A 12560-nucleotide genomic window follows, 5' to 3' on the forward strand; every position below is an offset into this window, starting at 1 on the left:
GTTGGGACTTATTCTGGCAGGCTGCCTCTGTGAAGGTCCATGTGGCAATCTCTGCTTCTGTCACAGCTGCTGAATTCTGACAATGTGCTTTGAGAGCCATCTGGGACCACATGTAAATGTTTGTGACTGTGTTTACAATAAAACTTTATTCACAAAAAAACAAGCGGTGGGCCACACTTGCCCTGTGGGTCTGTGGCTGCCAGCTTCACAGTGGCTGTGCATGCTAGCTTCCATGGTGTGTAAGTCATTCCTATATCTTTCCAGCATGCGGTGTTTCGGTTCTGTGCCCAAAGCCGCCCAAAATTCATTGACAGTTCTTTTCCCTTAGAACATGTTCCCTGAAGTTGAACTGACCATGTTCCAAAGCTGGATGCCTGTGGGCAGAGCATGCTATATGTAGTCTGATTCAAAGGCAGATCTGCAGAACCTGGGCTGATTGGTCCAATCTTCCGTCTTTCAAATCCTGCTTGAGGCTGTTGCATTCCAAGTCATCAAGTGACAAGATCTTGGCTTTGGGAGAGAGCACCAATCATTCCAGTAGATTCCCAGGAAGGCCCCCCCTTCTGCCCATGTGTGCTGGACACTGGGGTCCATCACAAAATGGCTGAGTGAACCCACCAAGCCGCCATGGGTGGGACCCTCATGCTGGGCTTGGGAATCAGTCAGGTCAGTTGTGGGCCCCACTCCTGAAGCCCCAGCTTCTCCTAATGGTGTTTGAGCCCTGGGGAAAGGCAGAAGGTGGGTCTCCCATGGCAGGAGGGTTGGCATCTGTGTTAGGGAAATCACCATGGAGAGATCACAGGTCCCAGAAGTTGCCACAAGCAATAGCTGCTCATTTCCTTTTTTTAATTAAATTTTTGATGAAATCACTTTATTTACTGAAAATATGTCTACTGTAAACAGTCCTGTTCTGTCCATCTTGAGTGTACTTGAAACATCAATTACATTCATAGTGTCATGTGACCACTACCGTCATCTGTTTCCAGAACTTTCCATCATCCTAAACTGAAGTTCTGCACCCATCTGAACACGGATTCTTCCCTCCTCCCCCAACTCTGCGAATCTTCCCTGTCTATGTATCTCATGTAAGGGGACCCAGGCACATTGCTTCTTTGCGTCCAGTTTCTTTCTTTTTGTATAGTGTTTCTGGAGGGTCACTTATAGTGTAACCCACATCAGCCCCTTGGTCCTTTTCATGGCTGAGTAGTACTCCACTGTGTGGGCATGCCACATTGTTAATGGACTCTGGTCTTTTCTCCTTACCACTCTCCTACTATGGAACATTGGCATTCACAGACCTGTTGGAGGCTGGGTGTCCTGTTCTTCCAGGCACAGATATAGGAGTGGATTTCTTGGATCTTTGGGTCAGTATTTCACATTTTGGGGACCTGTTTGTTTTCTGCAGTGTGGGGCCTGTCCCCAGAGACTCATATGCTAGGCAGGTGCTCACCATTGAGCTGCCCCCAGTCCTCCTTTTCCTTGTTGCTACCCCCCACTTTCTAAATTCCTTCCTGTCCAGGAGGTAACGCCATGATTCCTGCAGAGAAAATCGAAGACCTTGTGGAGCACGTGGTTATGGTCCACCAGTCGGTGGGTGAGTTCAGTAAGCAGTTCCAGCAGAAGCTGAGGCGTAGCAACTACGTGACGCCCAAGAACTACCTAGACTTTATCAACACGTACTCCAAACTGTTAGATGAGAAAACCCAGTACAACATAGGTGAGCAGGGGCCAGGGTGGGGTGGGGTGGGGTGGGGTAGGTGTGGCATACGGGTGGGTGGGGCACTACTGTGTGACCAGGGTTCAGGAGTAAGGCTCATCTCTGCAAGACCTGGCACCCTTATGATTGGGGCAAAATAGAGCAGATTTGGGTTTCGCATTTGGGGGCGGTTCATCCCTGTGGGTAAAACACAGCACACTTAGTTCTGTGTGGCCCTGTGTTTGCAGGTCTGTTTTCTTTGCCTTGGTGTTCCCTGGTCTCCAGTGTGCGCTGCTAGAAAGGGCTTTTTAATGAAGGACTGTCTCTGGTAGCTGGTTAAGAGATGCACTGTTAGTTGGGTGTTGGTGGGACACACCTTTAATCCCAGCACTTTGGAGGCAGAGGCAGGCAGATCTCTGTGAGTTTGAGGTCATCCTGGTCTACAGAGTGAGTTCCAGGATAGCCAGGCGTACACAGAGAAACCGTGTCTCAAAACAAAAACAAAAAAGACAACCGCATTTAGCAGTCTCTTCATGCTAGTAGATGCCATGCATGTAGTCTGAAAGCTAAAGTGGGTGTGCCTTCTTGTAGAAGTGAGTTGTTTTTCCTCTCCTTGGATGGGTTCCAACAAGGCTAATACAAGGTCCTGCCCTGGAGCCTAGACCACTGACCATGTGTCGTGTGCCCCCAGCACAGTGCAAGCGTCTGGAGGGTGGGCTGGACAAGCTAAAGGAGGCCACCATCCAGCTAGACGAGCTCAACCAGAAGTTGGCAGAGCAGAAGATTGTCCTGGCCGAGAAGTCAGCTGCCTGCGAGACTCTGCTGGAGGAAATCGCCACCAACACAGCCATAGGTGAGTGCCTGGCATGGGCCACCTGCCCTGGGCCAGTCTGCACCTGAGGGTCTGGAGCTCCTCAAGACTGCTGAGAGACCACTGTGCTGTGGGGCAGCCATTAGCAAGCCTTAAAGCACAGACCCATCACTGCCACAGGACACCCACCCTGAGTGTCTCCATGTTTGTTTAATTTCTAAACATTTTGTTATTTTTAGTATTTTTGCCTATTCATGGGGGGCACTGTAATAATTCAGTGGGAGGCATGACTTCTCATTAAGATCCCAGATACTGGCACAGATCTGTGTCCAAGCCAGTGTGACCTCATTTTTGCTAATGACATCATTTCCAATAAGGTCTCAGTTTGAGGCTCCACTGGCTGTGAGCCTGGGGGCCTCTGCCTGCCCCCTTGCACTCCCTGAGCCCTGTGTCACCATCACCTCTGAGCTCTAGCTATGGGAAGTACCCACGATGCAGAGGCAACCAGACAGTGACAAAGTGACATCAGGCCACATGTGAGCAGTGTCACCAGGCAGAGAGAGAAAGTGAGAGGAAGAAAGACAGAGGGGCTGTACTCCCTAGATGGGTCATCTCTAGGGCTGGACCTGAATGAGCATTAAAAAAAAAAAGTGTAGAGTGGGGGTTTGAGAAGCAGGGGTTGGGGTGGGAGCTGGAGGGAGAAAGAAAAGACAGGGCCAGTGTGGTGGCTCAGTGGGAAAAGGCTTGCTGCCAGTCCTGGTGACCTGAGTTTGATCCTGGGCTCCACACTGTAGGAGAGAACTGACTCTGTGGCAAGCGAGCACAAATAAACATTATAGAAAGTTTTATTTTTAGGACAGAGAAAGAATGAGGACAGTGGGAGAAAGAAAGAGTGAAACAGATCCATCTCAGGCATCCAAAGTCACAGGATCACCCTAGGTCTTGGCCAGCAGTACCTAGGCAGATGGGGCTGACATGGGACCCAGAGGGTAGTACCCAGCAGGAAATGCCACATAGAGTCCTCTCTGTGTGAGCACCTGTGGCCATCACATTGACCAGAGCCCCATGGCCACTCTCTCTGATGACCATGCCTGGCTTTGAGGTTCCCTCTGCAGTGTGCCCACATCTCACCAGCCCCTCCCCCCCTGCAGCGGAGGAGAAGAAGAAGCTGGCAGAGGAGAAAGCTATGGAGATAGAAGAACAGAACAAGATCATCGCTGTAGAGAAGGCTGAAGCCGAGACAGCTCTGGCTGAGGTCATGCCCATCCTGGAGGCTGCCAAGTTGGAGCTGCAGAAGCTGGACAAGTCAGATGTGACTGAAATCAGGTACCTGCTACCACCTTTGCTACCACCTTTGCTCCCACCTGCACCCCTAGAGCTCACTCAGGGCTGGCTTTGTGCTCACCTCTATCTACAGATAGTAAAGAGAGGCTCCCTAGGCCAAGCAAACCTGCTCAGGGAGTCCAGGTTCCACCAGGAGGATGGTTGTGAGCCACCATGTGGATGCTAAGAACCAAACCCAGGTCCTGTGAAACAGTGGACAGTGTTCCTCCTCCTATGTTGAATTCTATTGCAACCTATGCTCTGCAGCCCAGATTTATAGAATGTCAGCAGGGATTTAAAAAAAAAAAAAAAAAAAAAAAAGCTAATCAGGGAAGAGGGACTAAACCTGGTGGTGGGGGAGGGGGAGAACACTGGGCCACCAAAACTTGCTAAGAGGTCACTATCAGGTCCAAGGGGCTGTCTCTGTAGATATTTTCTTCAGTTCCCATGGTCACTGTAGGCGAGGCATTCTGGGAAAACAGAGGGTTCTGGGTAAATTAAATCTTGGATCATGACTTGGAGTGCATTACTTTCATGGACTCACAGGAGCTGGAGGCTTCTGGCTCTACACTCCTCCTTTATAGACAGAAACAATTTCCCCTGGCTGGTCCCTAACTTGCCCATGGCTTAGGACCCAACAGGCCATGTCTGCCATGTAGACCCATGGGCTTTCTTTTTCCTGGCCTTCTGGACAGACATGTCTTGTTGCCTACCATCATCAGTGTCTAATGTCCTGCAAAGCCAAGGCTTTCTGTGGTCACCCAGGACCAGTTCTGAACCCACTGAACCTCAAGCTGGCCTAGTGTTGGCCTCACTCCCAGCTCTGCTCCTGTCTATGGGGCTTATGCTGGCTTTAGGACCTGGGGTGGGGTTTTGCCCAGCGCTGACAGCTCCAACTGTCTGGCTTTGATGATGACCTGGGCACTTTGGTTTGGGGATTTTAATGGCTGCCACCATGTTCCTGTTCTCTGCTGTCTACCAGGGGCCCAGTGTGGGGCTAGCAAATGAGACCCTTTCTGGGCCACCTTCCTTCCTTTAGGGACTTGGCATCCTCTATTCCCAGGCAGTCACCTCCAGAGAACCCTACTGCCTGCCCCATCTTTTCTCAAGGATTCTGGTTGGCCCTGGCCTTTCTTATACTGAACATGGGCACTCCTGTCCCCCAGGTCATTCGCAAAGCCCCCAAAGCAAGTGCAGACAGTCTGTGAATGCATTCTTATCATAAAAGGCTACAAGGAGCTGAACTGGAAAACCGCTAAGGGCATGATGTCTGACCCCAACTTCCTGAGATCCCTGATGGAGATGGACTTCGACTCTATCAACCAGGGACAAGTGAAGAATATCAAAGGTGTGGGGGTGGGGACTGGGAGGGTCACCATAGGCCTGTAGATGGAGCAGCAGGCTGGCTATCCAGCTCCCATTGGTGATTCAGGGACAGAGGCAGCTGCTGGCCCACAAGCAGTTGGCTCAGCAGGGAGTCTGGCTCTCCCTGGCAGGAAAGAGGAATTGATAGAAACCAGGCTCTGCCTTTGCCCATTGTGTGGCTTAGCGCTTTCCCTTTGTGCCTCTTGCCAATGTTATACCCCTGTACGCACCTGGGGACCAGGCAGGGGAAGGTCAGTGCTACCTGCAGTTGGCAGGATGTCTTTGGCCAGAGAATGCTCAAGTTCCCTGCCAGCTGACTCCTGGCACTGCCCAGGGCTCTGCCAGGAGGAGTGATGTCCTCATAGACCACATTGTCACAGCTGTGCACAGCCTTACCCCTGGCGGGGGTTGGGGTGCTTCAGCAGATAAAGGTATTTATTCATAGTGCCTGGTGATCTGAATTAGATCCCCAGAAAGTAGACTTCCACAAAGAGAACTGACCTCACTTGACATGTGTGCCATGGCATGTGTGTGTAAATCACACACACACACACACACACACACACACACACACACACACACACACACACACAGCGTATGCACATATGCCGCACAAGACAGAGAATGGTTTTTGAAAAGAAAGCAGACACTAATGAAATATGAAAACCACGTTCCCCTTCACCTGGAGACCACTGGGCTGGTTCCACCTCTGTGACCTTGCTGGGGTGATGGTAGGGACCCACCCATAGCTTCTGAGTCCCAGTCAGCTGCTTGTGTGAGCCCCCTGAGTGCTCCCGGTCCCCAGAGCTTGGAGGGTGTCCAGTGTGGTCTCTGGGTCGTTCGAGGTCACACGGAGTCCCAGGTGGCAATGGTTTTAGCCTTCATATCCATCTTTAACTCCACACTTGAGAAACTCCCTGAAGAGTGGGTAGTTGTGACACTTGCCCTGTCCATAGGCAACGTGTCTCCAGTTTTATGTGCCCTGAGAGGGAGGTTGACAGTCATTGTGTTTGACCTCTAGTCCTCCTGAAAAATCTTAACACCACAATTGAAGAAATGGAGGCCGTGAGCAAGGCGGGGCTGGGGATGTTGAAGTTCGTGGAGGCCGTCATGGGGTACTGTGACGTGTTCCGGGAGATCAAGCCCAAAAGAGAAAAGGTGAGCCAACGTCTCACTACCCTGAGTCCATCCTGGGATCAGAGTTCAAGTGTACATAATGCTGCTGGAAAATTCCAGCAGGTCCTGACTGGAAACCACACAAAGTCTGAGGAGACTGCCACTGCTCTCACTCACACAGCGTGCAGACAGACAGGATGAGACCTTGTGCAGTGTACAGATGGTTACAGCCACATTCCAAGCTGTGGTGGCTCTTTAGCCTGGGCTCTGTTGGCTTCTCCCTCCTGTCAGGGACCTTCTGTCAATTGTAGAATATTTACTAGTGTCCCTGTCTCTGCCTACTATGTGCCAGACTGGAAGTATTCCCAGTCATTGTCATGTGCCCCCTTTGTGGGCAGGGCCAACCCCATAGGGAACAACTGGGTTGAAGAAACTTGTGAACTGGTAGATAGATCCCCTTTTCTGGATTCACATTAGAATCTGAAGCCTTAAAACATGAATTATCTTCAAGACATTCCCTGGAAATTTTTTTACTAAGAGTCACTGAGCCGCCTTTCTGTGACTTCAGGACACACGACCGGAGATGCTGCTGTCTTAGGGGAGGTGTTTTGTTTTTTTCTAACATGATGATGAGAGCTCTTAAAGCTGAGAATGGGTGAGAAGAGAAACCATGCACTGCACTGGGGAAACAGCTCAAGTGGCAAGAGTTCTTGCTGTGTGAGCCTGAGGACCTGAGTTCAGATCCCCAGCACCTATGTAAAAGGCTAGGTTGGTCATGTACTTCTATGACCTGCCCCCTACACACAAACACACTCACTGCGGGTGGACAGAGAAGGATTGCTCATGATTGCTGGCCTCCATACTGGCTGGAAAACAGTGAGCTCCGGGTCCAGTGAGAGACCCCAGTCTCAAGGTAATATGGCAGACAGCAATAGAATGGGCTACCCGATGTCAGCTGCTGGCTTGGGTGCATTTACCTGCACATACTGTTTTACACACACATGCACACACATGAACACACACATGCATGCTTGCACACACACACAGCCATGTGTCTTGATGTAGCAGATGGTGGCCTCACAGTGTACAGGAGCACATTATGAACACCTACGGGAATGAGACCCTTTGCTGTCTGCCCACCAACTTGGTGTGTGGGTCAGTGGGTCTCAACCTGTGGGTCCCGACCCCATTGAGGATCAAAGGACCCTTTCACAGGGGTCACCTTACACCATCAGAAAACACAAATATTTACATAATGATTCATAACAGTAATGAAATTACAGTTATGAAGTAGCAACAAAAATAATTTTATGGTTGGGGTCACCACAGCATGAGGAACTGTATTAAAGGGTCATAGCATTAGGAAGGTTAAGAAGGGCTGGGCAGTGGTGACACATGCCTTTAATTCCAGTACTTGGGAGACAGGGGTGGGTGGATCTCTGTGAGTTCAAGCCCAGCTTGGTCTACAAGAGCTAGTTCCAGGACAGCCTCCAAAGCTACACAGGGAAACCCTGTCTTGAAAAAAAAAAAAAAAAAAAAGAATCACTGAAGGAGGTGGAGATGGTGGGCCTTCCACCATCCTTCTGCTTTCTATCTTCACACAGGTGGCCAGGCTGGAGCGGAATTTCTACCTAACCAAACGGGAGCTAGAACGGATCCAGAATGAGTTGTCGGCGATCCAGAAGGAGCTGGAGGCTCTGGGGGCCAAGTATGAGGCCGCCATCCTAGAGAAGCAGAAGCTGCAGGAGGAGGCAGAGATCATGGAGAGGCGGCTGATTGCAGCTGACAAGCTCATCTCTGGTCTGGGATCAGAAAACGTCAGGTGAGAGAGACATTACCCATCTAACGAAGGAACCCATAATCTATTCAAACTCCGCACATGTTCCAAAGGACTAAAGAGTCTGCAGCCGGTTCCCATTGGTCATGGCCAGATGGGATCTACTCAGTGTGGCTTCCTGGTCTCGGGCAGGTGGCTCAATGACCTCGATGAGCTAATGCACCGGCGGGTGAAGCTGCTGGGCGACTGCCTGCTCTGCGCAGCCTTCTTGAGCTACGAGGGTGCCTTCACCTGGGAGTTTCGGGATGAGATGGTCAACAATGTGTGGCTGAATGACATCCTGGAACGAGACATCCCCCTGAGCCAGCCTTTCCGGCTGGAGAACCTCCTCACAGATGACGTGGAGATCAGCAGGTATTCACTGATCCCAGAGGGGTCTGTGTGGTTGTCACCCGGGGGTGGGAGTGGGCTGCAGGCCTAGGAAGCATAGCCAACTCTGAGCAAGGTCCCAGATTGTTCTAGAAGGCTGACCCCACTGACCTCCAGCCTTGGGCTTACAACTTGCGGGGAGGCCATCTCTCTGTGGTTGTCCTTCCTTCCAGGTGGGGTTCCCAGGGCCTTCCACCCGATGAGCTTTCAGTTCAGAATGGCATCCTTACCACCCGGGCCAGCCGCTTCCCACTCTGCATCGACCCCCAGCAGCAGGCCCTCAACTGGATCAAGAGAAAGGAGGAGAGGAACAACCTAAGGGTGCGGCCCCACCCTGAACCCCACCGAGGACTAAAGAGCCCCTTCCCCTTCCTCTCCCACCTCCTGCTTTAGGGGTTCAGGATGAGAACATCTTATGATAAAGATCATGTCTTCTGTCTTTATTTATTTCTGCCCAGGACAGGGCTTGGTGGCCCAAGATGCTCCACTGTGTGTGTGGAGGGGCGGGGGGGGGATGAGCTTGGATGGGGGTTGGAACTGGTGGGGAAGGGGGTGGAGGTGCCAACTTTATTGGACTGTGACTCACTTAGCAGTCTCTCACTCATTCAAAACAGAAATGTCTGTGGCTTTTTAGCATATTTGCAGAGTCCTGTAACAGAGTCAGTGTAGAATATTTTTAGTGCCCCATCCCTACCCCTACCAAGAACAACGATGTGTCCCTAGTAGCTGCTCCCCAGCCACTGGAAGCTGCTGATATATTTTCTGTCCACATAGTTTTGCCTAGTTTGGAGGTGTCTCCTATGGCTAGAACCATACAGTATTTAGTCTTTTATGTTGTAGGGGTTCAACCATGTTGTGGCAGGTGTGGGTGCTTTGTTCCTCTTTACAGCTGTGTAATATTCTTTTGTGCGGACATTGCCACATTTTGTTGACCCATCATCAGTTGAAGAACAGCTGGATTGTTTCCACTTTATGGTGCTGCTGTGAGCATCTGTATACACACTTCTTTTTTGTGTATGTTTGTGTGTAGGGGTCATAGAGGTGGCAGTCAGAGGACAACTTTGTGGAGTTGTCCACCTACCATGTGAATTCTAGGGACTGAACTCCGGCTTGCAGGGCAAGTGCGTTACCCACTGAGCCACCTCATCAGACCTGTCTGTGTTCACATTCACGGTCCTCCAGGGCACACACCCAAGAGGAGGATTTCTGGGACTCCAGCTTTTGCTGAACCAACAGATTAGTGGTTTGCAGTTTTGTCCTGTGCTTGCTTCCCTCTTGACTCTCCTAGTCACCTCTGGCTTCTGAACTTCCTGGTGTATGCTCTCCCTTGGCATTCTGGAGGCTCACTAGGCATGGCTCACCCCAGCTCCTGCCTCCCTGCCGCAGGTCGCCTCCTTCAACGACCCTGACTTCCTCAAGCAGCTGGAGATGTCGATAAAATACGGGACCCCTTTTCTGTTCCATGATGTGGATGAGTACATCGACCCTGTGATTGACAGTGTCCTGGAGAAGAACATCAAGACTTCCCAAGGCCGCCAGTTCATCATCCTGGGGGACAAGGAGGTTGACTATGACTCCAACTTCCGGCTGTATCTCAACACCAAGCTGGCCAATCCGAGATACTCCCCATCAGTGTTTGGGAAGGCCATGGTCATCAACTACACTGGTAAGAAGGGACAGATCTGGCTGCAAATGTCCAGGGCCCCACCTGGAGAGTAAGGCTTCTTGCACACCTTGTCACCTGGTGGCTCTGGTCTTTCCCTGGAAGTTGTCTTTGATGGTTGGTTCTTAATGTGTGGGCGACCCTCTCCCCAGAAGGCAGTGAGCTGCAGGTATGCCTAGCCTGGACTCCAGGATGGACAGTGAGGGCTCTTTGTTCTCTCAGTCACGCTGAAGGGCCTGGAGGACCAGCTACTGAGTGTGCTGGTGGCCTACGAGAGGCGGGAGCTAGAGGAGCAGAGGGAGCACCTCATCCAGGAGACGAGTGAGAACAAAAACCTGCTAAAGGACCTGGAGGACTCACTGCTGCGGGAGCTGGCCACATCCACAGGGAACATGCTAGACAATGTGGAGCTGGTGCATACCCTGGAAGAGACAAAGTCCAAAGCTACGGAGGTGGGCACCGCCATACATGTGGGAGGGGCCCTGTCACCTTCTAGCTCCATCCCAGTGGTCTTAGGGGCTCACAGGCTTGGGCAGGGAGAGAAGCATCAGGCAGGAACTTTCTTTCACCTCTTCTTACCTCTTCTTACCACCTTGGGGCTGGAGAGATGGTTGAGTGGTTAAGAGCATTAACAGCTCTTCCAGAGGACCAGGGTTCAGTTCCCAGCAACCACATGGTGGCTCCATAACCCTCTATAACTCCAGTTCCAGTGGATTAGATGCCCTCTCATTGCCTCCTCAGGCACCAGGCTTGTGTGTGGTGCATGGACGTACATATACTTATATACGTAAAATAAATTTTAACAAAATAAGAAAGGGGCACTTAATATGGGGCTGTGTTGGGAGAGGGTGGAGCACTCCTATGTAGCTGGGTAATCTTCTCAAATTGAGAGTCATGGAAATCCCAGACTTTTCTACTCTAAATAGAAAGGGAAATAATCAGCTCAAAAGCAGAGAGGTGTAGCGATGGCTTCAGGTGAGGCTGGATCCAGGATCCAAAACTCTCATATAGCATCCACATCTATTCATTTATATGCTGAGGCCTATGTTAGTTGACTTCATCTTCTTCCAGTCTCTGCCTGGAAGGACATGGCCTGATGTCCCCTCCAGCTCAAGTTCAAGGTCCCTGCAAAGCCTGGTGACTGTCAACTCCAGGGAGCACTTCCTTCTGTGCCCCACACTCCATCCACCTTCTCCCACTCCAGGCCTTCCAGGCTGTCGTCACCTCCCTGTTTCCATGGTGACTGAGGTCTTTCTGCAGGTGTCAGAGAAGCTGAAGCTGGCAGAGAAGACAGCCCTGGACATCGACAGACTTCGGGATGGTTACAGGCCAGCAGCGCGGCGGGGCGCCATCCTGTTCTTCGTGCTGTCGGAGATGGCGCTCGTCAACTCCATGTACCAGTACTCCCTCATTGCCTTCCTGGAGGTCTTCGGGCTGTCACTGAAGAAGTCCCTGCCTGACTCCATCCTCATAAAGAGGCTGAAGAACATTATGGACACGCTGACCTTTAACATCTACAACTATGGCTGCACGGGTAAGCAAGGGGGAGGGGAGGAAGCCCTACTCCTAACCAGAAACTTAGTCTGCTTTGAGCCAACTGCTTATTTTACAAAGGGATGTCCAGAGGACTGACTTCTAAACCACACCTTCAGCGAGATTTGATTCACCTACCACAAATCCTCCCTTCCCCACACCACGAAGATGCCTCATTCCAGGCTTGGCAGAGTTCACTGGGCCCCAACATCTAGGACATCTCCATTGGGCTGAGCCTGGTCCCTCAGCTATTTCTGAATCCCTCTCTCCCTTCCCCACCCTGGCAGCCTCTGCTGCACTTCCTGACTGAGGTGACACTTGTCCTGGACACTTCCTGTCAAGGGAGTCCCAGAATATGTGATTCTCATAGCTAGCCTCTTCACTTAATGCCTCTGAACATCAAGGCCTGTGCTGTATTAGGATCTGCCCATTTCAAGTGCTGAATAGGTAGCGGGCCGCGCTCTCTCAGCTGGTTGACATTGAGTTGCTTCTGCTTTTTGGCTGTTAGGCTAATGTAGCTGTCAACATTTGCCACAGGGGTGTCTGTGTGTGTGTGGGTGTGCTCATGTGTGTGTGCACTCATGCATGCCTGCCTATGTTGCTGGTCCTGGGGCTGGAGCTCTGGGCCTCATGCATGCCAGGTGAGTGCTCTCCCCTGAGCTTCTTCCCAGCCTGAGCATTTGCTTTTGGTTTTGGATCCATATGTTCCCTAGAGTGGAGTTCCTGGGCCACATGCCAAGTCTCTGACTTTTTGGTGGACTACCCAACTGGTTTCCAAAATGGCTGTACTATTTTCTACTTTCCAAATGCACTGTTTGTTAAGAACATCTCCTTCTGGAACATTCTG

General features: G+C 51.1%; 1 protein-coding gene across 1 annotated transcript in view; it reads left to right on the forward strand.

Moving 5' to 3' along the window:
- The window catches only part of Dnah10 (dynein axonemal heavy chain 10), a 105109-nt gene that overhangs the window by 80893 nt on the left and 11656 nt on the right, over positions 1-12560 (forward strand). Inside the window, exons 55-65 of the mRNA XM_027413894.2 lie at positions 1520-1717; positions 2388-2549; positions 3659-3833; positions 4997-5178; positions 6217-6353; positions 7916-8133; positions 8281-8502; positions 8691-8838; positions 9904-10183; positions 10403-10632; positions 11441-11714. Of these exons, the coding sequence (XP_027269695.1) occupies positions 1520-1717; positions 2388-2549; positions 3659-3833; positions 4997-5178; positions 6217-6353; positions 7916-8133; positions 8281-8502; positions 8691-8838; positions 9904-10183; positions 10403-10632; positions 11441-11714 (2226 nt within the window). The remainder of the gene's footprint in view (positions 1-1519; positions 1718-2387; positions 2550-3658; positions 3834-4996; positions 5179-6216; positions 6354-7915; positions 8134-8280; positions 8503-8690; positions 8839-9903; positions 10184-10402; positions 10633-11440; positions 11715-12560) is intronic.

The sequence above is a fragment of the Cricetulus griseus genome, chromosome 4 (assembly GCF_003668045.3).
Source record: "Cricetulus griseus strain 17A/GY chromosome 4, alternate assembly CriGri-PICRH-1.0, whole genome shotgun sequence".
Lineage (NCBI taxonomy): Eukaryota > Metazoa > Chordata > Mammalia > Rodentia > Cricetidae > Cricetulus > Cricetulus griseus.